Source organism: Scyliorhinus canicula, chromosome 12 (genome assembly GCF_902713615.1).
Source record: "Scyliorhinus canicula chromosome 12, sScyCan1.1, whole genome shotgun sequence".
Classification (NCBI taxonomy): domain Eukaryota; kingdom Metazoa; phylum Chordata; class Chondrichthyes; order Carcharhiniformes; family Scyliorhinidae; genus Scyliorhinus; species Scyliorhinus canicula.
The window spans coordinates 1,353,475-1,380,556 of record NC_052157.1 but is presented as its reverse complement, the minus strand read 5'-3'; the positions used below and the strand labels follow the sequence as shown (position 1 = coordinate 1,380,556).

General features: G+C 44.8%; 1 protein-coding gene across 8 annotated transcripts in view; it reads right to left on the bottom strand.

Moving 5' to 3' along the window:
* The window catches only part of gabpb1 (GA binding protein transcription factor subunit beta 1), a 149,304-nt gene that overhangs the window by 20,982 nt on the left and 101,240 nt on the right, over nt 1–27,082 (bottom strand). The window contains exon 9 of one of the 8 annotated variants that reach the window (XM_038812955.1): nt 9,053–9,717. The exons of the other annotated variants lie outside the window; for them this stretch is intronic. Within the exon in view, the coding sequence (XP_038668883.1) occupies nt 9,637–9,717 (81 nt within the window). The 3' untranslated portion in view covers nt 9,053–9,636. Of the gene's footprint in view, nt 1–9,052; nt 9,718–27,082 lie in introns of those variants that run through there. 8 annotated transcript variants of the gene reach the window in all.

The window sequence follows — 27,082 nt, the reverse complement described above, 5'->3', positions numbered from 1 at the left end:
TACCAATAAAAGCTAACACACCGTACGCCTTCCTAACAACCCGATCAATCTGGGTGGCAACTTTCAGGGATCCATGTACATGGACACCAAGATCTCTCTGCTCATCCACACTACCAAGAATCTTACCATTAGCCCAGTACTCTGTATTCCTGTTACTCCTTCCAAAATTAATCACCTCACCCTTTTCTGCATTAAACTCCATTTGCCACCTCTCAGCCCAGCTCTGCAGCTTATCTATGTCCCTCTGTAACCTGCAACATCCTTCCGCATTGTCCACAACTCCACCGACTTTAGTGTCATCCACAAATTTACTCACCCATCCTTCTACGCCCTCTTCCAGGTCATTTATAAAAATGACAAACAGCAGTGGCCCCAAAACAGATCCTTGTGGTACACCACTAGTAACTGAACTCCAGGCTAAACATTCCCCATCAACCACCACCCTCTGTCTTCTTACAGCGAGCCAATTTCTGATCCAAACCGCTAAAGAACCCTCAATCCCATGCCTCCGTATTTTCTGCAATAGCCTACTGTGGGGAACCTTCTCAAACGCTTTACTGAAATCCATATACACCACATCAACTGCTTTACCCTCGTCCATCTGTTTGGTCACCTTCTCAAAGAACTCAATAAGGTTTGTGAGGCATGACCTACCCTTCACAAAACCGTGTTGATTATCCCTAATCAAATTATTCCTTTCTAGATGAATATAAATCCTATCTCTTATAATCCTTTCCAAGACTTTGCCCACAACAGAAGGCTCACTGGTCTATAGTTACCGGGGTTGTCTCTACTCCCCTTCTTGAACAAGGGGACAACATTTGCTATCTTCCAATCTTCTGGCACTATTCCTGTAGACAATGACGACATAAAGATCAAAACCAAAGGCTCTGCAATCTTCTCCCTAGCTTGCCAGAGAATCCTAGGATCAATCCCAACTGGCCCAGAGGATTTATCGATTTTCACACTTTCCAGAATTGCTAACACCTCCTCCTTATGAACCTCAATTCCATCTAGTCTAGTAGCCTGTATCTCAGTATTCTCCTTGACAGCGTTGTCTTTTTCCTGTGTGAATACTGACGAAAAATATTCATTTAGCGCCTCTCCTTGGACTTCCCCACAACGTCCCACTACTGTCCTTGACTGGCCCAACTCTTACCCCAGTCATTCTTTTATTCCTGACATATCTATAGAAAGCTTTAGGGTTTTCCTTGATCCTACCTGCCAAAGACTTCACCTACCCCTTCTTAACTCTCTCTTTAGGTCCTTCCTGGCTAACTTGCAACTCTCAAGCGCCCTAACTGAACCTTCACGTCTCATCTTTACATAAGCCTCCTTCTTCCTCTTGACAAGTCATGCAACTACTCTACGGTTCCCTCGCTCGACCACTTCCTCCCTGCCTGACAGGTACATATTTATCAAGGACACGCAGTACCCGCTCCTTAAACAAGCCCCACATTTCAATTGTGCCCATCCCCTGCAGTTTCCTTCCCCATCCTATACATCCCAAGTCTTGCCTAATCGCATCATAATTGCCTTTCCCCCAGCTATAACTCTTGCCCTGCGGTATATACCTATCCCTTTCCATCGCTAAAGTAAACGTAACCAAATTGCGATCACTATCACCAAAGTGCTCACCTACCTCCAAATCTAACACCTGGCCTGGTTCATTACCCAGTACCAAATCCAATGTGGCCTCGCCTCTCGTTGGCCTATCTACATACTGTTTCAGGAAACCCTCCTGCACACATTGGACAAAAACGGACCCATCTAAAGTACTCAAACTATAGAGTTTCCAGTCAATATTTGGAAAGTTAAAGTCCCCCATAACAACGACCCTGTTACTTTCACTCCTATCCAGAATCATCTTTGCAATCCTTTCCTCTACATCTCTGGAACTTTTCGGAGGCCTATAGAAAACTCCCAACAGTAGACGTTCTCCCTGTGTCTGCGTGAGCTTCCTCCGGGTGCTCCGGTTTCCTCCCACAAGTCCCGAAAGAAGTGCTGTTAGGTAATTTGGACATTCTGAATTCTCCCTCTATGTATCCGAACAGGCGCCAAAGTGTGCCGACTAGGAGCTTTTCATAGTAACTTCATTGCACTGTTAATGTAAGCCTACTTGTGACAATAAAGTTTATTATTCTGTTGGAGATGTTCAGAACGTTGGTTAGGCCATAGCTGGAGTACTGTGTGTAGTTCTGGTCACCGCACTATAGGTAGGATGTGATTGCACTGGAGGGGGTGCATAGGAGATTCACCAGGATGTTGCCTGGGATGGAGCATTTCAGCCGTAAAGAGGGGCTGGATAGTCTTGTGTTGTTTTCTTTGGAGCAGAGAAGGCTGAGAGGGGACTTGATTGAGTTAAATAAGATTATATGGGACTTGGACAGGGTGGATAGAAAGCAGCTGTTCTCCTTAGTTGAAGGGGCATAATTTTAAGTTGAAAGGCAGGAGGTTTTAGAGGGGATTTGAAGAAAGGTTTTTCACCCAGAGGGTGGTGGGAATCTGCAATGCACAGCCTGGGAGGGGAGTTGAGGCAGGAATCCTCACAATCTTTAAAAAGTACTTGGTGAGCACTTGAAATGTCAAAACAGTCAGGGCTCTGGGCCAAGTGCTAGGAAGTGGGATGAGTGTAGAGTAGGCTTTTTTATGTTGGAGCAGGCTTGAGGGACTGAAGGATTTCTTCTGTATTGTATGATTCTAAGAAAGTCTCAATATGGAACTGGAGACTGCTGTTGATGCAACTTGTATTTTCAGCTTTGGGTGACTAATGTAGATAAATCTTCTGAGGTAATAGCATGGCGGATACTGCCCCTCGCGAGCTTCAGCGGCCTCATCCCAATGCCAAGTCAGGCATGAGGAGGCCTCGGAATCATGCCCACCGTCATGGACTTCCAAAAGACATTTAAAATTCCACACAAAACAGGATAAACAAAAAAGAAAACGCACAAATTGGAATCTGTAGACATTGGTGGGGAGGAGACAGGCTAGGAATAAAGCGTTTGTTCTCATTGCTGGACATGATAAGTGGTGTTCCCAGAAATCTACATTGAAACTTCCGCTCTTTATCAAACTTAACGAAATGAAAATGAAATGAAATGAAAATCGCTTGTCACAAGTAGGCTTCAAATGAAGTTACTGTGAAAAGCCGCTAGTCGCCACATTCCGGAGCCTGTTCGGGGAGGCTGATACGAGAATTGAACCCGCGCTGTTGGCCTGCTTTAAAAGCCAGCTGTTTAGCCCAGTGTGCTAAACCAGCTGGATGAAGGAAGACACAGTTATACATTTAAGTTTACAGATACTGTAATAGTAATTTAGGAGTTGGGGGCAGCGCAAAAGCACAGTGGTTAGCACATTGCTTCACAACACGAGGGTCCCAGGTTCGATTCCCGGCTTGGGTCACTGTCTGTGCGGAGTCTGCACGTTCTCCCCGTGTCTGCATGGGTTTCCTCTGGGTGCTCCAGTTTCCTCCCACAGTTCAAAGATGTGCAGGTTAGGTGGATTGGCTATGCTAAATTGCCCTTAGTGTCTAAAACAAAAGGTTAGGTGGGGTTACTGGATTACAGGGATAGGGTGGAGGTGTGGGCTTGGGTGGAGTGCTCTTTCCACTCAAAGGTTAGTGGAAATCTAGAAACTCTTTTCCAACCTACCAAATAACTGGGACATGTAACACTGAGATCAACAGATTTTTAATACGTGCAAGTACCAATGAATTTGCTGCAAAAGCAGGTGACTGGAGTGGAGATACAGATGGAGCTACGATCTAGCGAAATGCCACATCAGAGACAAGCGGCTGAATTGCCTCCATAACTATCCTATATTCAAGCAGTTTGCCCAGTTTCGGCTTTGAATGGTCCCACTGTCGAAACTGCAATTAGTGTTTGAACTGAAAATATGTGCAGGTTAGGTGTATTGGCCGTGCTAAATTGCCTCTTACTGTCAAAAAGATGAGGTGGAGTTATGGGGATAGGGTGGGGCATGGTGCTCTTTCAGAGAATTGGTGCAGACTTGACAGGCTGAATGGCCTCCTTCTGTACTGTAGTCATTCTATTTACCCTCACAATCAGGAGATGCTCTTCTGGGTTGGAGTTCTATCTGAAGAAAGACTGCTTGATCCCTGAACAAAAGCGAAGACACATCAAACAGCCTGATTAAAATAACGTGCATAATACAATACTCTGCAAATAGGGCTCACCACAAACTTGAAGGACATTACCATTCATTTCAGGCTCACTGCAAAAGGACACAAAAAATGTTTAAAGATGTTTCTAGATTATTGATCATTTAACCACAAATCAGAAAGGGGGTGAAGTCACTTGGTGGGGTGGAAGCGTGACTCAAGCTTGTATCATGAAGGATTAATGCAAACATTTCTGCTGGTGAGGGGACAACTGGTACCACATAATTAGGAAACTACTTAGAAATCACTGGTTTCCCCTGTTTGGGAGACATTGAATAGGAGAACTAACTTTATAATCTGGACAGGAAAACGTTTCGATGAAGCATTAAAAAAGGGGTTTGGAGATTTTGGATTCATTAAGGCTGAATGGATTCCCGAACCGTGTCACAAAACAAGATGGGTAGGAGGGGTAGGGAGGCAGCAGTGTTAACCCAGGTCTCTGCCGCTGTGAGGCAGTGCTAACTCACTTCCTGGCTCTGTGAGGCAGCAGTGCTAACTCACTTCCTGGCTCTGTGAGGCAGCAGTGCTAACTCACTTCCTGGCTCTGTGAGGCAGCAGTGCTAACCCAGGTCCCTGACACTGTGACACAGCAGTGTTAACCCAGGTCCCTGACACTGTGACACAGCAGTGTTAACCCAGGTCCCTGACACTGTGAGACAGCAGTGTTAACCCAGGTCCCTGACGCTGTGAGGCAGCAGTGTTAACCCGGGTCCCTGGCACTGTGAGACAGCAGTGTTAACCCAGGTCCCTGACACTGTGAGACAGCAGTGTTAACCCAGGTCCCTGACGCTGTGAGGCAGCAGTGTTAACCCAGGTCCCTGACACTGTGACACAGCAGTGTTAACCCAGGTCCCTGACGCTGTGACACAGCAGTGTTAACCCAGGTCCCTGGCACTGTGACACAGCAGTGTTAACCCAGGTCCCTGGCACTGTGAGACAGCAGTGTTAACCCGGGTCCCTGGCGCTGTGACACAGCAGTGTTAACCCAGGTCCCTGGCACTGTGACACAGCAGTGTTAACCCAGGTCCCTGGCACTGTGAGACAGCAGTGTTAACCCGGGTCCCTGGCGCTGTGAGACAGCAGTGTTAACCCAGGTCCCTGACACTGTGACACAGCAGTGTTAACCCAGGTCCTTGGCACTTTGAGCCAGCAGTGTTAACCCGGGTCTCTGGCACTGTGAGGCAGCAGTGTTAACCCGGGTCTCTGGCACTGTGAGGCAGCAGTGTTAACCCGGGTCCCTGGCACTGTGAGACAGCAGTGTTAACCCGGGTCCCTGGCACTGTGAGACAGCAGTGTTAACCCGGGACCCTGGCGCAGTAAGGCAGCAGTGCTAACCCGGGTCCCTGGCACTGTGAGGCAGCAGTGTTAACCCGGGTCCCAGGCACTGTGAGACAGCAGTGTTAACCCGGGTCTCTGGCACTGTGAGGCAGCAGTGTTAACCCGGGTCCCTGGCACTGTGAGACAGCAGTGTTAACCCGGGTCCCTGGCACTGTGAGACAGCAGTGTTAACCCAGTTCCCTGGTGCTGTGAGGCAGCAGTGTTAACCTGTATCCCTGGCACTGTGAGGCAGCAGTGTTAACCTGTATCCCTGGTACTGTGAGTCAGCAGTGTTAACCCGGGTCCCTGGCGCTGTGAGACAGCAGTGTTAACCCGGGTCCCTGGCACTGTGAGGCATCAGTGTTAACACGGGTCCCTGGCACTGTGAGGCAGCAGTGTTAATCCGGGTCCCTGGCACTGTGAGGCAACAGAATTAATCCGGGGCCCTGGCACTGTGAGGCAGCAGTGTTAACCCGGGTCCCTGGCACTGTGAGGCAACAGAATTAATCCGGGTCCCTGGCACTGTGAGACAGCAGTGTTAACCCGGGTCCCTGGCACTGTGAGACAGCAGTGTTAACCCGGGACCCTGGCGCAGTAAGGCAGCAGTGTTAACCCAGTTCCCTGGTGCTGTGAGGCAGCAGTGTTAACCCGGCTCCTTGGCACTGTGAGGCAGCAGTGTTAACCTGTATCCTTGGCACTGTGAGACAGCAGTGTTAACCCGGGTCCCTGGCACTGTGAGTCAGCAGTGTTAACCCGGATCCCTGGCGCTGTGAGACAGCAGTGTTAACCCGGGTCCCTGGCACTGTGAGGCATCAGTGTTAACACGGGTCCCTGGCACTGTGAGGCAGCAGCGCTAACCCGGGTCCCTGGCACTGTGAGGCATCAGTGTTAACCCGGGTCCCTGGCACTGTGAGGCAACAGAATTAATCCGGGGCCCTGGCACTGTGAGGCAGCAGTGTTAACCCGGGTCCCTGGCACTGTGAGGCAACAGAATTAATCCGGGGCCCTGGCACTGTGAGACAGCAGTGTTAACCCGGGTCCCTGGGGCTGTGAAACAGCAGTGTTAACCTGGACCCCTGGCACTGAGGCAGCAGTGTTAACCCAGGTCCCTGGTGCTGTGAGGCCACAGTATTAACCCGGGTCCCTGGCACTGTGAGACAGCAGTGTTAATCCGGGTCCCTGGTATCTACTGTGCAGCCTCTTGAACTGCATTTTCTCAAATTGTGCACTTTCATGTTTAATGGTCAAGTTATCCAGGCAGCTTCAATGCAACATGCAGCAAATTACTTGAGAGCAATGTGAAATTATTCCTTTACTTCAGACTATTTTCCAATAGCTTTCCTAGTGCCCTGGAAGAATCAACACACAATGAGCTGTCAGACCAATTGTATAAGATGCCAGGTTCAATTACCGGAGAATTTGTTGATTTTCGTGGTCTAAACTGGTCAGATTAATGTGAATTGCAAGGATCAATTAACCTCATAACCTCCAATGCTCTACTTAAAAGCACATTCCATGTGTCAATTACATTATTCAATCCTAAATTTCTCTTTTCCTACATATTAATTGGAAGTAATGTTACCACTCTACAGTGTCTATTTTATAGGTCGCCATATGATCAACTTTCAGTTATCGGTATAAACTAGAAACTGTTAAACCCAAGTTTCTCCCAGGTTTTCCCTCAGTCTGACTCGAGCAATTAATCCTGTTCTTAATCTCCAGGTCTTGTATGCCTTCTTTGTGTCTTAATGACACTGACTTTGAGGTGAGACGCAGACAGAGCTCTGTACCATGTTGGAATGGTTTTTGCCCACATACCCCTCATATAGCTCACTATTCAGCCAGGGAGCTACAAGTGGCCAAAGGGCTTTGGACTATTAAGAAGAATAAAGCCAGACTTTCCAGTTCTGGCAGATCTGCAAATTAGGAGGGGGTCAATGGAATACCCTTCATGGCTGAATAGCTGGCAACACTGTTCAGCTTTACAGAGGATGAAGGGCTAATTGGGTGAGATACTGGAAAGTTGTTGATATCTACTAAACCAAAGCAAGGATCAATTAAGTCAGGCGGGAAAGGGTTAAAAAATTAACAAAACAGAAAACCCCAGTTAAAAAGACAGGCAATGAATTGTGCATTAATACTTGCTCAATAGACAAGATGATACATTGACTACAAATGACCAAGAGGTCACTAGAACCTAATTTCGTGCAAAGTACTGTAATTAAGCATTATTTCCTGAACTGCCAAATAACCACACGTTACTGGTAGTTCTTTCTGCTTAACTGATTTTGCGTGTCATTTGCAAAATTGGCGAGAGGTCCTTGCAGTGTGCTTAACAGCAGTCATCTTTCTGCAATTCAGCTTGCTCGGACAAGGCTGCTCCCCTTGCATTATGATAGGGACACTTTGCTGTAGAGAAACTTCAAACGGCAGAAAATGTTTGTTCCTGGGTGCTTTACATCAGCAATTTGAAATCAAAAACAATTTGCAGTTCTACATAATACTGATATTTCTGGCTGAATATCATATTCAAATAAGAAAATTCCTCCCATTTATAAAAAAAATAGGAATTTCAGATAGACCAGACACTAACTCAACAGCAGCAGGACAGAGCCTGAACTAAAACCAACCCCAAAGGCACGGAAATCCTGGGGGGAAAATTGATAATGAAAATCTAATAGAATTGTGGACAATTTGGATAATCAAAACCAGCTGCATTTAGAATTTGTTCAAATCATTTTTACCATTTAAACATAAATTTTGATCATATGCAAGTTATTTGTACAATCCATAATTATAAAGTGTGAAATGGAACAGACCCCTTAGCATGAGAATATATGGAATTTAATGCTGGAAATGAACAAGATTCCAGGATACAATGATGCTGTACAAACATAGTTCATATTTTAAAAAGCATAGGAATATGAAACAATTAAGGAGAGAGTTATTTGAAGAGGCCAGTTTATGAAGGCTTCATAAAGAGAAGCTCGAGTGGTTAATATTTGCCTATTAAACATGAGCAAATATCTTATTCTTCATATTTAAAGATGCGAAAAATAGGAAAAAAAGCAAAAAAAAATATTTATTGCATAAACGTTCCTAACAGAAACATATCAAGTTGCCCCTCTTTGTAAACAATAGTACGGTGGAATACAGGCGGGCATGATATTTAAATAGGTTGCTTGGAACTACAAACCAGCTCCTTCCTGACACAGAGACCACATCAGCATATCCTGGGCATTTGATTTCACATTGTGGAAACATCCTCTCTGCACACTGCAATAAGCTGCCATTTCACACAGCCCCACTATCGCCATCCCATCCCCATATTTATGTATTCAATATATTGTTTAAAATAACCAAAATTGTGACTGATCATTAAATCCCTGGTCAGCTATTGAGTTTTCAGGAAATGGCACCTTACTCAAAGTTTTGCTTTGAAATGGAAAATAATAGACCGCAGGATTTCAGAGTTAATCTTACTAAGAAACACAGAAAAATAAAAATGAGATATTTTAGCTAGTTTCACCTTGAAACAGAACAGGAATCAGAAAATTGAAGACATTTTGTTTTTAATTTCCCAGAACTACACATCTGATGAGCTCAGTTGATTTTGGAATAATTAATATTTGAAAACAACAACTACAAGAAGAGTTTGTTTTCAATAAAAGTATAATAACATTTCCTTTCCCTTCAGATTCTGTTACTAAGATGGTCTTTATAAGTAAACACAAATAAAGTGGGAATTCTGGGCTCATACTGTGTTTATTAAAATAAAATTCAAGTTATTCTGTCTTTATCCAGATAAATAAAAATATAGATTTTTGTTCCATTTTCAAATGGCATTATAGAGCAGCCTACCAACTAGGGCACTTCATATTTGAACATAATTTATCTTTGTGTTACACAAACATATAATTTGATCGGGCAGTTGAGAAACCAGTATGACATATTTCAAGTTTCCCAAATAAATGAGACTTCCTCTTATTGCACAATTTACTCCAGAATACATCAGAGATTTGAAATACTAATGCAAATAAGTCTAGCTTTTAATTCTAAAAAATATTTTATCAGCCTTCCTTTGCTCTGCTTCTTTTGGTAAATCTTGCAATTTAATTTCCTCCATTCTTCTAAGTACATCACTGTGTTTGCACTAATGCATGCTCCTTTTCCATTAGCTTAACCAGGAGTGTTTGTGTATTTAACATCTCACTGTGAACCTAAAACAACAACAAAATCACAAATTAACGGCACATATTCAGTTGGCGTTTACAAATGTCTCACTGGGGCAAGCTTGTGGTCACAGTGAGAATGCTCCCCATTTATTCAGAACTGGTCAAATTGGGTCTCCTTAATATAATTCTAGGTGAGAGATTAATTCATTTTAACTGCTTGACATTGTAAAGTTAGAGTTTTAGAATAAATAAATTTGCCCTAAATTATTTATGACAATACTAGCAGAAAGATCCATCCAAAGTAAATTCAAAGAACATGTTTCTATTTCAAATTCAAAAGGTGCCATCAGAATTCAGCTGTATACAGTTAACTTTTTCACCTTGCCCAATAGCGGCTCTGGAAAGAGGATTAAACAGCTTTTGACCCAAGATGATTGGTTTGGAAGATATTAGCAGTTAGTTGGACCAGAGAAGGAAATCTACTTGTGACTCCAGACGCATAGCAATGCCCTCTGAAATGGCCTAGGAAGTCACTCAGTTCAGGGGCAACAAGGGATGGGTCCAGCCAGCCACCCCATGATTTTTTAAAAAGCCAAGATTCCTGCGTGTCCTTGATAGCTATGTCCCAGGCAACATTCTGGTTAACCTCCTCTGCACCCTCTCCAAAGCCTCCACATCCTTGTGATAGTGTGGTGACCAGAAGTGTGCGCAATATTCCAAGTGCGGCTATACCAAGGTTCTATATAGCTGTAGCATACCCTGCCATTTTTTATGCTCGATGCCCCGTCCAATGAAGGCAAGCAGAGAGGAACACTGGAGGCAATTCAGAGACCAGGAATTGTGTGCATTTTTAACATTTCCGAATTAAAGCAAAAAGTCTGCTTTTTTCACCTCCCCTACCCCACTCCATTTAATTACTGACTGGTTAGTATGAATGCCCAGTGTACTGGTAACTACATTTCACTGTAGAAACCATGCACAGAAACCAGGTTGTGAATTATAAAGAGCCTCAATTTGCAAAAAAACAGGTTTGTTTGACCTAATGTCCAAATTAAACTAAACAAACCAATAAAAATAGCTGCCACTGCACAAGTCCACTGAATAGCTGTGCATTGTGGGGAACATATTTTCTGGAGGAAGAAAGGCGAATATTGTAATCAATCTTCCTTATACGGATTCCATTCCCTGCACACTGCTGCAGATGAACCAAGAGGCACCTAAGACGAGGTGATGTATTCTCGAAGCTACGAAAGATATAGCAACTAGGGTTGATCTACCAAAGGTATCAATTGTGGCTAAACTCTGCAAGAATGCTTTGGTTGGTATATTCATACATAGCGAACTCTACAAGTACCAAAATGATAAAAATGGATATTCCATCTCCAATTTGTAAAATTCATAAAGGAAAAGACCCTCTGCATTCAGCAAAATCATGTCAATATGGACAGCAGTTAAGGTTGAATAGGAATCAGTCCGTGTGTCACCAAGTTGGCAATGTGAGGAAGAGCCAGTAGGACTTTAGTTAGCACACCACTAGTCACCAGCTGCCATCCCGAAAAAGATTCCTTTATCCCCACTCTCTGCCTTCTGCCAGTCAGCCAATCCTCTATCCATGCCAGGATCTTACCCTGAACACCATGGGCTCTTAACTTATTTAACAGTCTCCTATGCGGCACCTTGTCAAAGGCCTTCTGGAAATCTAAATAAATCATGTCCACTGGTTCTCCTTTGTCTAACTTCCTTGTTACTTCCTCAAAGAACTCCCAACAGATTTGTCAGATATGACCATCCTTTGATGGAGTCGTGCTGACCCAGTCCTATTTTATCATGCACTTCCAAGTACTCTGTGATCTCATCTTTAATAACAGACTCTAAAATCTTATCAATGACCGAAGTCAGGCTAACCGGCCTACAATTTCCCATCTTCTGCCTCCCTCCCTTCTTAAACAGGGGTGTTACATTAGCCACTTTTCAGTCCTCCGGCACCCTTCCTGCCTCCAGTGATTCCTGAAAGATCATCACAAATGCCTCCACAATCTCCTCAGCTATCTCTTTTAGGACCCTGGGGTGTAGTCCATCTGGTCCAGGTGACGTATCCACCTTCAGACCTTTCAGTTTGCCCAGAACCTTCCCCTTAGTGATGGCCACTGCACTCACCTCTGCACCCTGGAGCTCTGGCATCCCACTGGTGTCTTCCACCGTGAAGACTGATGCAAAGTAACTATTCAGTTTGTCTGCCATTTGTTTGTTTCCTTTTATTACTTCTCCAGTCTCATTTACCAGTGGTCCAATGTCTATTTTTGTCTCTCTCTCTTACCTTTTATATGTTGAAAAAAACTCTTCCTATCTTCCTTGATATTACTAGCTAGTTTGCACCCATGCTTCATCTTCTTCCCCCTTATTGTTTTTTTAGTTGTCCTCTTCTCGCTTTTAAAGGCTTCCCAATCCTCTGGTTTCCCACTAATCCTCGCCACTTTGTATGATTTTTATTTAGCTTTTATGCTGTCCTTGACTTCCCACGTCAGCAGTGGATGCCTTGTCCTCCCCTTAACATGTTTCCTCCTCCTTGGGATGAATTCCTGTTATGCCTCCTGAATACCCCCAAAAACCTTGGCCATTGCTGTTCCATTGTCTTCCCTGCTAGGCTCCTTTTCCAATCGGCTCTGACCATCTCCTCCCTCATGTCTTTGTAGTTACCCTTATTTAATTGTAATACCGTTACATCTGATTGCAGCTTCTCCCTCCCAAACTGCAGGGTAAATGAAATGAAAAAAATGAAATGAAAATCGCTTATTGTCACGAGTAGGCTTCAATGAAGTTACTGTGAAAAGCCCCTAGTCGCCACATTCCGGCGCCTGTCCGGGGAGGCTGGTACGGGAATCGAACCGTGCTGCTGGCCTGCTTTAAAAGCCAGTGATTTAGCCTGGTGAGCTAAACCAGGCCCTATCAGATATCATATTGTGGTCACTGCTTCCTAATGGTTCCTTCACCTTAAGTTCCCCAATCAAATCTGCCTCATTACACATCACCAAATCCAGAATTGCCTGTTCACTCATTGGTCACAAGCTGCTCCAATAAACCATCTCTTAAACATTCCACAAATTCCTTTTCTTGGGATCCACGACCAACCTGATTTTCCCAGTCCACGTGCATTCTGAAGTCACCCATGACTATTGTGATATTGCTTTTTTTACTTGCTTTCTCCATCTCCTGATTTATTTTCTGCCCTACATCCTGACTACTGCTAGGGGGCCTGTACATAACTCTCATCAGGGTCTTTTTACCTTTACGATTCCTCAACTCTACCCACAGAGATTCTATGCCTTCTGATCCTATATCGCTCCTCGCTATCAATTTAACTTCATTCCTTACTAACAATGCAACCCCGCCCCCTTTGCCCATCTGCCTGTCCTTTCGATCGGACATATATCCTTGGATATTTCGATCCCAGCCCTGATCGCCTTGCAGCCACGTCTGTGATGCCCACATCATCATACCGGCCAATTTAAATGTGCGCAACATGCTTATTTACCTTGTTCTGCATACTGCGCCCATTAAGATACAACACCTTCAATCCTGCATTGACCACCTCCCTTCTCACACTTATCACCTTTTTTGCTCTACCCGAGGGTGTGTTCTATTATTTTGCGATTTCTCAACTCTACCCACATTCTCTGCCTTCTGATTCGATATCGCTCCTTGCTATCGATTTAACTTCATTCCTTACTAACAATGCAACTTTTCTAGCCTCAGACCAGGTCGGTCAGCCAGTCTGGGGCATTGGGCAGCGCTGCCAATCACCACCTGAGTGGGAGTCATCGCCGGGCTTTCAGGGAGGTGAAGGTCAGGGCGCCAGCTCCTCTCCTCTCTGAGTTCTGGCTGTTCTGACATCCTGAAGACCGCCACTAATGGGCGTCACTGACTCACTTTCCAGAGGAAATAGATCAATAGGGAGAACCCAAACCCATCTAAGCCTCTCCATTTTTGAATACTTCATTGACCTTTAACCTTTTCTGCTGTAGAGGGAATAATCTCAGCTTCTCCAATATCTTCAAGACTCCCTCATCTCTGATATCATCCTGTAAACCTCATCTGTACCCTTTCCGAGGCTTTGGCATCCTTCTCAATGATGCCTGGAATTGTACAAAATTCAGGCCTATCAATTGATTCATAAAGGTTTAGAATGACTTTGTTGTTACAACCTATCGAAAAGACAGAGAGGTGGGTAGAGGGGGCGGGGTTGCCTTGTTAATTAGAAATGAAATTAAATCAATAGCACTAAACGACATAGGGTCAGACGATGTGGAGTCTGTGTGGGTAGAGTTGAGGAACCACAAAGGCAAAAAAACCATAATGGGAGTTATGTACAGGCCTCCTGACAGTGGTCAGGACCAGGGGCACAAAATGCACCACGAAATAGAAAGGGCATGTCAGAAAGGCAAGGTCACAGTGATCATGGGGGACTTCAATATGCAGGTGGACTGGGTAAATAATGTTGCCAGTGGACCCAAAGAAAGGGAATTCATTGAATGTTTACAGGATGGCTTTTTGGAACAGCTTGTGATGGAGCCCACGAGGGAACAGGCTATTCTGGACTTAGTGTTATGTAATGAGCCAGAATTGATAAAAGATCTTAAAGTAAGGGAACACTTAGGAAGCAGTGATCATAATTTGGTAGAATTCAGTCTGCAATTTGAAAGGAAGGAAGGTAGAATCAGATGTAAAGGTTTTACAGTTAAATAAAGGTAATTACAGGCGCATGAGGGAGGAACTGACGAAAATCGACTGGAAGCAGAGCCTAGTGGGAAAGACAGTAGAACAGCAATGGCAGGAGTTTCTGGGAGTAATTGAGGACACAGTGCAGAGGTTCATCCCAAAGAAAAGAAAGGTTATCAGAGGGAGGATTAGGCAGCCATGGCTGACAAAGGAAGTCAGGGAATGCATCAAGGCAAAAGAGAGAGCCTATAATGTGGCAAAGAGTAGTGGGAAGTCAGAAGATTGGGAAGGCTACAAAAACAAACAGAGGATAACAAAGAGAGAAATAAGGAAGGAGAGGATCAAATATGAAGGTAGGCTAGCCAGTAACATTAGGAATGATAGTAAACGTTTCTTTAAATACATTAAAAACAAACGGGAGGCAAAAGTAGACATTGGGCCGCTCCAAAATGACGCTGGTAATCTAGTGATGGGAGACAAGGAAATAGCTGAGGAACTTAATAAGTACTTTGCGTCAGTCTTCACAGTAGAAGACATGAGTAATATCCCAACAATTCAGGAAAGTCAGGGGGCAGAGTTGAATATGGTTGCCATCACAAAGGAGAAGGTGCTAGAGAAACTAAAAGGTCTGAAAATTGATAAATCTCCGGGCCCAGATGGGCTACATCCTAGAGTTCTAAAGGAGATAGCTGAAGAAATAGTGGAGGCGTTAGTTATGATCTTTCAAAAGTCACTGGAATCAGGGAAAGTCCCAGAGGATTGGAAAATCGCTGTTGTAACCCCCCTGTTCAAGAAGGGAACAAGAAAAAAGATGGAAAATTATAGGCCAATTAGCCTAACCTCGGTTGTTGGCAAAATTCTAGAATCCATCATTAAGGATGAGATTTCTAAATTCTTGGAAGTGCAGGGTCGGATTAGGACAAGTCAGCATGGATTTAGTAAGGGGAGGTTGTGCCTGACAAACCTGTTAGAGTTCTTTGAAGAGATAACAAATAGGTTAGACCAAGGAGAGCCAATGGATGTTATCTATCTTGACTTCCAAAAGGCCTTTGACAAGGTGCCTCACGGGAGACTGCTGAGTAAAATAAGGGCCCATGGTATTCGAGGCAATGTACTAACATGGATTGACGATTGGCTGTCAGACAGAAGGCAGAGAGTTGGGATAAAAGGTTCTTTTTCGGAATGGCAACCGGTGACAAGTGGTGTCCCGCAGGGTTCAGTGTTGGGGCCACAGCTGTTCTCTTTATATATTAACGATCTAGATGACGGGACTGGGGGCATTCTGGCCAAGTTTGCCGATGATACAAAGATAGGTGATGGGGCAGGTAGTATTGAGGAGGTGGGGAGGCTGCAGAAAGATTTAGACAGTTTAGGAGAATGGTCCAAGAAGTGGCTGATGAAATTCAACGTGGGCAAGTGCGAGGTCTTGCACTTTGGAAAAAAGAATAGAGGCATGGACTATTTTCTAAACGGTGACAAAATTCATAATGCTAAAGTGCAAAGGGACTTGGGAGTCCTAGTCCAGGATTCTCTAAAGGTAAACTTGCAGGTTGAGTCCGTAATTAAGAAAGCAAATGTAATGTTGTCATTTATCTCAAGAGACTTGGAATATAAAAGCAGGGATGTACTTCTGAGGCTTTATAAAGCACTAGTTAGGCCCCATTTAGAATACTGTGAGCAATTTTGGGCCCCACACCTCAGGAAGGACATACTGGCACTGGAGCGGGTTCAGCGGAGATTCACACGGATGATCCCAGGAATGGTAGGCCTAACATACGATGAACGTCTGAGGATCGTGGGATTATATTCATTGGAGTTTAGGAGGTTGAGGGGAGATCTAATAGAAACTTACAAGATAATGAATGGCTTGGATAGGATGGTCGTAGGGAAGTTGTTTCCATTAGCAGGGGAGACTAGGACGCGGGGGCACAGCCTTAGAATAAAAGGGAGTCACTTTAGAACAGAGATGAGGAGAAATTTCTTCAGCCAGAGAGTGGTAGGTATGTGGAATTCATTGCCACAGAGGGCGGTGGAGGCCGGGACATTGAGTGTCTTTAAGACAGAAATTGATAAATTCTTGATTTCTCGAGGAATTAAGGGCTATGGGGAGAGAGCGGGTAAATGGAGTTGAAATCAACCATGATTGAATGGTGGAGTGGACTCGATGGGCCGAATGGCCTTACTTCCGCTCCTATGTCGTATGGTCTTAGGTTTGTTTTTGTATTCAATACCTCTATTTAGGAGGTACGTTTCTCATACACTTTCTTCATCATTACATTATTGTGCCCCTGCCACCAAAATATTTCACAGCCTTCAGAATCAGACATTTATTTTATACAGCCTCTCCATGGCATTCCTCCCAAAGTGCATCACCCCACACTATCTGCATTAAACTGCACCTGCCATATGTCTGCCCATATTACCAGACTAGGTCCTGCTGACATCTGTTACAATCCCAATATTAACTACATTGCCAAGTTTTGCATCAGCTGCAAACTTGGAAATTGTACTCCTTATAGTCATTTTTTTGAATTCACTCGTGAGATGCGGGAGTCACTAACATGGTTAGAAACAGAGAAAAATATAGGAGGAGGCCATTCGGCCCCTCAATCTCGCTCCGCCAATCATTCTGATCATGGCTGATCATCCAACTCAATAGCCTAATCCTGCTTTCACCCCCATATCCTTTGTCCTAAATGGTCTACCCTGTACCCTCAGACTGTGATCCCTGCTTCTGGACACACACACCGTCTGGAACATCCTCCCTGCATCTACCCTGTCCAGTCTTGTTAGAATGTTATAGATCTCTATGAGATCCCCCTTCTTCTTCTAAACTCCAATGAATACAATCCTAACCAATTCAATCTCTCCTCATTCATCAGCCCGCCATCCCAGGAATCAGTCTGGTAAACCTTCGCTGCACTCCCTCTAGAGCAAAAACATCCTTCCTTAGATAAGGATCAAAACTGCACATAATACTCCAGGTGTGGCCTCACCAAGGCCCTGTATAATTGCAGCAACACATCCATGCTCCTGTACTCTAATTCTCTCGCAATGAAGGCCAGCATACCGTTTACCTTCTTTACTGCCTGCTGTATCTGCTTACCTTCAGTGACTGGTATACAAGGACACCCAGGTCTTGTTGCAAATTCTCCTCTCCTAATTTATGGCCATCCAGATAATAATCTGCCTTCTTGTTTTTGCTACCAAAGTGGATAACCTCACATTTCGCCAAATTATATTGTATCTGTCATTCATTTACCCACTCACTCAACTTGTCTAAATCACACTGAAGGATCTCTGCATCCTCCTCACAGTTCACCCTCTCACACAACTTGATGTTATCTGCAAATCAGGAGATATTACATTTTGTTCCCTCATCTAAATCATTAATATATATTATGAATAACTGGGGTCCTAGCACTGATTCCTGCCGTACCCCACTAGTCACTGCCTGCCTATTTGAAAAAGTCCAGTTAATTCCTACTCTTGCTTCCTGTCTGCTAACCAATTTTCTATCCACCTCAATATATTTCCCCCATTCCCATGTGCTTTAATTTTATACGCTAATCTCTTATGCGGGACTTTGTCAAAAGATTTCTGAAAGTCCAAAAACATCATATCCACTGGTTCCCCCTCGTCAACACTACTTGTTACATCCTCGAAGAATTCCAGTAGATTTCTCGAGCATGATTTCCCCTTTATAAATCCACGCTGACTCTGTCCGATCCTGCCACTGTTTTCGAAGTGCTCTGCTATAAAATCTTTGATAATGGATTCTAGAATTTTCCCCACTACTGACGTCAGCCTTACTGGTCTATAACTCCCTGCTTTCTCTCTACCTCCCTTTTTAAATAGTTGACTGCTAGCTACCCTCCAATCTGCAGGAACTGTTCCCGAGTCTACAGAATCCTGCAAGATGAGCATCAATGCATCCACTATTTCTAGAGCCACTTCCTTAAGATTATCAGGTCCTGGCGATTTATCAGCTTTCAATTCCATCAATTTCCCCAACACCATTTCTCTACTAATATTGATTTCCTTCAGTTCCTCCCTCTCACTAAACCCTGTGTCTCCAACATTTCTGATATCCGGTTTGTGTCCTGCTTTGTGGAGACAGAACCAAAGTGTGTGGCCAGTTGCACAGCCTTGTCCCCTTTTAAAACATTTTTAATTAATTTACAGGATGTTGGCATCGCTAGTTAGGCCAACCTTTAATACCCATCCTTAGTTGCCCTTCAGAAGATGGTGGTGATCTGCCTTCTTGAACCGCTGCAGTCCTGGAGATGGAGGTACACACATTATTCTGTTAGGAAGGGAATTCCAGGATGTTGCCCCAGTGAAAGTGAAGGAACGGAGATATATTTCCAATTCAGGGCGGTGAGTGACTTGGAGGAGAACCTCCAGGTGGTGGGGTTCCCAGGTATCTGCTGGATTTGACCTTCAAAATGGTAATGGTCATGGGACTGGAAGGTGCGAAGCAACCTTGGTGAGTTACTGCAGTGCAGCTTGCAGATCGTACACATGGCTGCCAGTGTTCATCGGTGGTGGAGGGTTTGAATGTTTGTGGAAGGGGAGCCAATCAAGCGGGGCTGCTTTGTCCTGGATGGTGTTGAGCTTCCTGAATGTTGTTGGAGCTGCACTCATCCAGGCCAGTGGGAGAGTATTCCATTACACTCCTGACTTGTGCCTTGTCGATGGTGGACAGGCTTTGGGGGGGTCAGGTGGTGAGTTATTTGTCGTAGGATTCCTAGCCTTTGACCTGGTAGCCGCAGTTCAGTTTCTGATCAATGATAACTCCCAGGATGTTGATTGTGGGGGCTTCAGTAATGGTAATGTCATTGAATGTTAAGGGGCAGTGTTTAGATCCTCCGATGGTCATTGCCTGCCACTTGTGTGGCGTGAACATAACCTGCCACTTGTCAGCCCAAGCCTGGATATTGTCCATGGCTTCCTGAATTTGGACATGGACTGCTACATTATCCGAGGAGTTGTGAATGCTGAACATTGTGCAGGCATCAGCAAACATCCCCACTTCTGACCGTGGGAATTTTAGCTCAATAAAATATCTGAAATTAAAAGCCTAATGATGACCATGAAACCATTAGCGATTTTCGTAAAAACCCATCTGGTTCACTTCCTTTAGGGAAGGAAATCTGCCGTCCTTACCTGGTCTGGCCTACATGTGACTCCAGACCCACAGCAATGTGGTTGACTCTTAAATGCCCTCTGAAATGGCCGAGCAAGCCACTCAGTTGTATTCAACCGCTAGGAAAACACAAAAAAGGAATGAAACCAGATGGACCACTTGGCAACGTACCAGGCACCAGGAACGACAATGGCAAACCCAGCCCTGCTGATACTGCAAAGTCCTCCTTACTAACATCTGGGAGCTTGTGCCAAAGTTGGTAGAGCTGTCTCACAGACGAGTTAAGCAACAGCCTGACATTGTCATACTCACAATCATACGTCCCAGACACCACTATCACCATTCCTGGGTAGATGGCGAGGGGTACAGTGGTATAGTCAGTCGAGAGGGAGTTGCCTGAGAGTTCTCAACATCGACTCTGGACCCCATGAAGTCTCATGGCACCAGGTCAAACATGGGCAAGGAAGCCTCCTGCTGATTACCACGTACCGGCCACATCAGTTGATGAATCAGAACTCCTCCATGTTAAACACCACTTGGAGGATGCACTGAGGGCAGCAAGGACACAGAATGTACTCTGGGTGGGGGGGACTTTAATGTCCATCACCTAGAGTGGCTTGGTAGTACCACACAGTCCTTGTGGAGACAAAGTCCCGTCTTCACATTGAGGATACCCTCCATTGTGTTGTGTGGCACTACCACCATGCTCAATGGGATAGACTTTGAACAGATCTAGCAACTCAAGACTGGGTATCCATAAGGCGCTGTGGGCCATCAGCAGCAGCAGAATTGTATTCAACCGCAAAGTGCAACCTCATGGCCCGGCACATCCCCCAATCTAACATTACCACCAAGCCAGGGGATCAACCCTGGTTCAATGAAGAGTGCAGGAGAGAATGCCAGGAGCAACATCAAGCATACCAAAACTTATGTGTCAATCTGGTGAAGCTACAACTCAGGACTACTTTTGTGCCAAACAGCATAAGCAGCAAGTAATAGACAGAGCTAAGCCATTCCACAACAAACGCATCAGAACTGAACCCTGCAGTCCTGCCACATTCAGCCGAGAATGGTGGTGGACAATTAAACTCACTGGAGATGGAGGCTCCACAAATATCCCCATCCTCAATGATTTAAAATAAAAGTTTAGAGTATCCAATTCATTTCTTCCAATTAAGGGGGAATTTAGCGTGGCCAATCCATCTTTGGGTTATGGGGACGAAACCCACGCAAACACTGGGAGAATGTGCAAACGCCACATGGACAATGACCCAGAGGCAGGATCAGACCTGGGACCTCGGCGTCGTGATGCAGCAATGTAACCACTGCGCCACCGTGCTGCCCTCTCATTCTCAATGATGGAGAAGCCCAGCACATATGTGCAAAAGGCAAGGCTGAAGCATTCACAACGATCTTCAGCCAGAAGTGCTGAGTGGATGATCCATCTCGGTCTCCTCCGGAGGTCCCCAGCATCACAGATGTCAGTCTTCAGCCAATACAATTCACTCCACATGTTATCAAGAAATGACCGAAGGCACTGGATACTGCAAAGGCTATGTATGGGCCCTGAGAATATACCGGCAATAGTACTGAAGACTTGTGTTACAGAACTTGCCGCTGTTCCAGTACGCTACAACACTGGCATCTACCCGGCAATGTGGAAAATTGTCCAGGTGTGTTCTGTACACAAGAAACAGGACAAATCCAACCCAGTCAATTACCGCCCTATCTGTCTGCTCTCTATCATCAGCAAAGTGATGGAAGGAGTCATCAACAGTGCCATCAAGCAGCACTTACTCAGCAATAACCGGCTCACGGAAGCTCAGTTTGGGTTCCGCAAGGGTCACTCAGCTCCTGACCTCATTACAGCCTCGTTCAAACATGGACAAAAGAGCTGAATGTCAGAAGTGAGAATGACTGCCCTTGACATCAAGGCAGCATTTGACAGTGTATGGCATAAAGGAATATTATATATTCCCCTATTTCTGTCTGTAAGGGGCCCACATTTGTCTCCAGCAATATTTTTCTCTTCACGTACCTATAGAAACATTTAAATTTTTTATCTTCCCTGCCAACTTGGTCCTTTACTGAATTCTGATCTGCTCCCAATCTTCAGTCCAGTTATTTTTCTTGGCCAATTCGTATGCTTCTTCTTGGATCGAATTCTAACTCAAATTTCCCTTGTAAATCATGGATTGGTCACCCTTTTACTTTTGTGCCAGAGAGGAACAATTGTTGCAGTTTTTCCATGCACTCCTTGAATGTTTGCTATTGCCTATCCACTGTCATCCCTTTCAGTAACATTCCCCAATCCATTATAGCTAACTCACGCCTCATACCATCGTAGTTAAGATTAAGATTCAGATTCAGAACCCTAGTCTCAGAATCAACTATTTCACTCTCCACCTTAATTAAAAATTCTATCATATTATGGTTGCTTAACCCCAAGGGGTCTCACACAACTAGATTGCCAATGATTCTGCTCTCATTACACAGTACCCAGTCTAAGATGGTCTGTTCTCTAGTTGGTTCCTCCGTTTTATTGCGAATGCTCCATGCATTAAGGCATAAAATCTTTAAGCTTGTCGTTTTAACACTCCTTGTCTTGCTCCCATTATTATTTTACTATGGCCCAGTTTGAACCTGGCCCTTGATTTCTTTGCCTATCATTTTTTCTAGTCCCCTTTCTATCTTTGCCCTCATTTCCTCCTCCGCTGACTCCTTGCATAGGTTCGCATCCCCCTGCCATTTTAGTTTAAACCCTCCCCAACCATTCTAGCAAATACTACCCATTCGACATCAGTCCCAGTCCTGTCTAGGTGTAATCAGTCCCGTTTGTACAGGTCCCACCCTCCTTCAGAACTGGTGCCAATGCCCCAGGAATCTGAAACCCTACCCCTCACACCATCGCTTCAGCCAGATATATGCTGGTATTTCTACTCTGACTAGCACGTGGCACTGCGAGTAATCCTGAGATCACTATCTTCAGGGTCCAACTTCTCAACTTTCTTCCTAACTCCCTACATTCTGCTTTTAGGACCTCATCCCTTTTTTTACCCATGTCTTTGGTTCCGAAGTGTACTACAACCACCCTGCCCCTTCAGATTGTTCTGTAACCGCTTTGAGAGCTCCTTGACCCTAGCACCAGGGAGGCAACATACCATCCTGGAGTCTCGTTTGAGGCACAGAAATGCCTATCTATTCCCCTTACAATCAAATCCAGTATAACTATTGCATTCCCACACTTTTTACTCCTCCCTTCTGCAGCAGAACCAACCGTGGTGCAACCAATTTAGTTGTTATTGCTGGTCATAGAAGACAAGAGGGTAGTAGTGGAAGGGTGCTTTTCTGAAAGGAGGGCTGTGACTAGTGTTGTTCCTCAGGTGTCAGTGTTGGGAGCCTTGCTGTTTGTATATGAAATATATATAAATAAAAAATGATTGAGGAAAATGTAACTGGTTCGTAGGATTAATAAGTTTGCAGGTAACACAAAGGTTGGTGGAATTACGGATAGCGATGAGGACCATCAGAGGATACAGCTGGATATAAATCGGTTGGCAACTTGGGCGGTGATATAGCAGATGGAGTTTAATCCGGACAAATGTGAGGTAATGTGTTTTCGAAGGTCTAATACAGATGGGAAATATATAGTAAACGGTAGAATCCTTAAGAATATTAACAGGTCTGGGTGTACAGGTCCACAGGTCACTGAATGTGACAATGCAGGTGGAGAAGGTAGTCAAGAAGACGGCATGCTTGTGTTCATTGGCAGAGGCATGGAGTTTAAAACTGGCAAGTCATGTTGCAGCTTTATGGAACCTTAGTTAAGCTGCACTTAGAATATAGTATTCAATTCTATAGAACCTTACTGAGGCCACACTGCCATACGGATGCATTTGAGAGAGCACAGAAAAGATTTACCAGTATGTTGCCTTGTATGGAGGGCATTAGCTAGGAAGAGAAGTTGGAGAAACTTGGTTTGTTCTCACTGGAAAAACGGAGGTTGAGGGACAACCTGATAGAAGTTTACAAGATTATATGGGGCATGGACAGAGTGAACAGTGAGATGCTTTTTCCCAGGGTGGAATATTCAATTAGTAGGGGGCACAGGTTGAAGGTGTGAGGGGCAAGGTTTAAAGGAGATACACGGGGCAAGTTTTTTTTTATACAGAGGATGGTGGGAGCCCGGAACCCGCTGCTGGGGGAGGTAGTGGAAGCAAAACCATAGTGACTTTTAAGGGGCGTCAGTGGGGGATTCAGCAATGACAATGCCACTAAATGTGAAGGAAAGATGGTTAGATTCTCTCTTGTTGGTGATGGACATTGTCTAGCATGTACATTACTTCACACTTATTAGTCAAGTCTGAATGCTATCCAAGTCTTGCTTAATGCGGGTACAACTGGTTCAGTGTCCGAGGAGTGATGGATGGTACAGAACATTGTAATAATCAGGGAACATTCCCACTTCTGACTTTAGGGAAGATAATTTGTGATAAAATGGACAGTGGCCTGTGTTTTAGGCCCAATAAAATCGGACACTTTAAATTGAGAACTGGACATTTAATATCAAATTATAGTCAGAACCACAGTGATGGGAATACGAACTTGGCCAAGTTGAAATACACTGACCGCATTTAGTACCTCGCCAATTTCCTCTGGCTCCACACATAGATTCCCTCCCCTGTCCTTCAGTGGGCCAACCCTTTCCCTGGTTACCCTCTTGCTTTTTATGTATGTGTAAAAAGCCTTGGGATTTTCCTTAACCCTATTTGCCAGTGACTTTTAATGACCCCTTTTAGCCCTCCTGACTCCTTGCTTAAGTTCCTTCCTACTTTCCTTCTATCCCACACAGGCTTCGTCTGTTCCCAGCCTTCTAGCCCTGACAAATGCCTCCTTTTTCTTTTTGACAAGGCCTACAATATCTCTCGTTATCCAATTCAGTAAGCTTTAAGATACTGATGGATAAAGATAAGTGTAGTCCTCAGGTGAAGATGCTAAATTGGAGAAAGGCTAATTACAAAAATAATAGGCTGGAACTGAAGAATGTAGATTGGGGGCAGAATGTAGATTGGGGGCAGATGTTTGAGGGCAAATCAACATCTGGCATGTGGGAGGCTTTCAAGTGTAAGTTGATAGGAATTCAGGACCGGCAGGTTCCTGGAAGGATGAAGGATAAGTATGGCAAGTTTCGGGAACCTTGGATAACGAGATATTGTGAGCCTAGTCAAAAAGAAAAAGGAAGCATTTGTCAAGGCAAGGAGGATGGGAACTCACAAAGCAAATGTGGAATCCAAGGAAAGTAGAAAGAAACTTAAGGGTGATGTATTGTCTCCCTGGTTCCAGGGTCCTGGATGTCTCTGAACGGCTACAGGGCAACCTGAAAAAGGAGAGTAAACAGACATGTCATTGTCCACACTGGTACTAATGACATAGACAGGAAGAGGTCCTGCAAAGTCAATTCAGGGAATTAGGTCAGGAGCTAAAATGCAGGACCTCTAGGGCTGGCACGGTAGCACGGCGGTTAGCACTGTTGCTTCACAGCGCCAGGGTCCCTGGTTTGTTTCCCGGCTTAGGTCACTATCTGTGCAGAGCCTGTACATTCACCCTCTGTCTGCATGGGTTTCTGCCGGTTTCCTCCCACAAATCCCTAAAGACGTGCTGTTAGGTGAATTGGACATTCTGAATTCTCCCTCTGTGTATCCGAACAGGCGCCGGAATGTGGCGACTAGGGGATTTTCACAGTACCTTCATTGCAGTGTTGATGTAAGCCTACTTGTGACAATGAAGATTATTGTCCATGCTAAATTGCCAGTTAGTGCTCAAATAGGTTGGGGGGGGTTGTGGGGGTAGGGTGGAGGTGTGTTCTTTCCAAGGGCCGGTGCAGATTCGATGGGCTGAATGGCCTCCTTCGGCACTGTAAATTCTGAGTGTTCGCTGGGGAGGTCCTGGTGGCTTTTCTTTTATACCCGGTCTTGTCTTGCCAGAAAGTTCTCTAGCCCTCAGCCAATGAGGTGTTGCATCAGAGATCGCAATATTCAATGGTGTTGCCGGTTGCAACTCTGCAGGATACCAGGAACCCCAATCCCAGGGGTCCATTTCTAGGTGCGTTGTTCGCATGTAACCGTACTCCACGTATGATAACTGGGTGCCAGAAAGTCTAGCTTCATCTGGGCAGCCCAAAACAATCAATCCATATGAATATGACCGATTAGCTGCTAATGGATGATTGACAGGGCAGATCCAGACAAGTCCTAGCAGTCAGTGAGCCTTGCGTCAGTGGTAGGGAAATTACTGGAGCGAATTCTTCGAGACAGGATCTACTCCCATTTGGAAGCAAGTGGACGTATTAGCGAGAGGCAGCACAGTTTTGTGAAGGGGAAGTCGTGTCTCACTAACTTGATAAGAGTTTTTCGAGGAGGTTACAAAGATGATTGATGGAGGTAGGGGTCATGAAAAGTCACTGGCAAATAGGGTTAAGGAAAATCCCAAGGCTTTTTACACGTGCATAAAAAGCAGGAGGGTAGCCAGGGAAAGGGTTGGCCCACTGAAGGACAGGGGAGGAAATCTATGTGTGGAGCCAGAGGAAATTGGCGAGGTACTAAATGCGGTCAGTGTATTTCAACTTGGCCAAGTTCGTAGTACTTTGCATCAGTATTCACCAAAGAGAAGGAATTGGTGGATGGTGAATCTGGAGAAGGGTGTATAGATAGCCTGGGTCACATTGAGATCCAAAAAGACGAGGTGTTGAGCGTCTTGAAAAATACTACTGTGGATAAGTCTCCAGGGCCTGATGAGATTTAGCCCAGAATACTAAATGAGGCTAGAGAGAAAATTGCTGAGGCCTTGACAGAAATCTTTGGATCCTCACTGTCTTCAGGCGATGCCCCGGAGGACTTTAGAACAGCCAATGTTATCCCTTTGTTGAAGATGGGTAGCAAGGGTAATCCAGGGAACTACAGGCCAGTGAGCCTTGCGTCAGTGGTAGGGAAATTACTGGAGAGAAATCTTCTAGACAGGATCTACTCCCATTTGGAAGCAAATGGATGTATTAGCAAGAGGCAGCACGGTTTTGTGAAGGGGAAGTCATGTCTCACTAACTTGATAAGAGTTTTTCGAGGATGTTACAAAGATGATTGATGGAGGTAGGGCAGTGGATGTTATCTATATGGCTTCAGTTAGGCCTTTGTAAGGTCTCTCATGGTAGACTGGTACAAAAGGTGAAATCACACGGGATCAGAGGTGGGCTGGCAGGATGGATACAGAACTGGCGAGGTCATAGAAGGCAGAGAGTAGCAATGAAGTGGTGCTTTTCTAATTGGAGGGCTGTGACTAGTGGTGTTCCGCAGGGATCAGTGCTGGGACCTTAGTTGTTTGTAGTATAAATAAATGATTTGCAGGAAAATGTAACTGGTCTGATTAGTAAGTTTGCGGACTACATAAAGGTTGGTGGAATTGTGGATAGCGATGAGGACTGTCAGAGGATACAGCAGGATTTAGATCGTTTGGAGACTTGAGCAGAGAGATGGCAGATGGAGTTTAATCCGG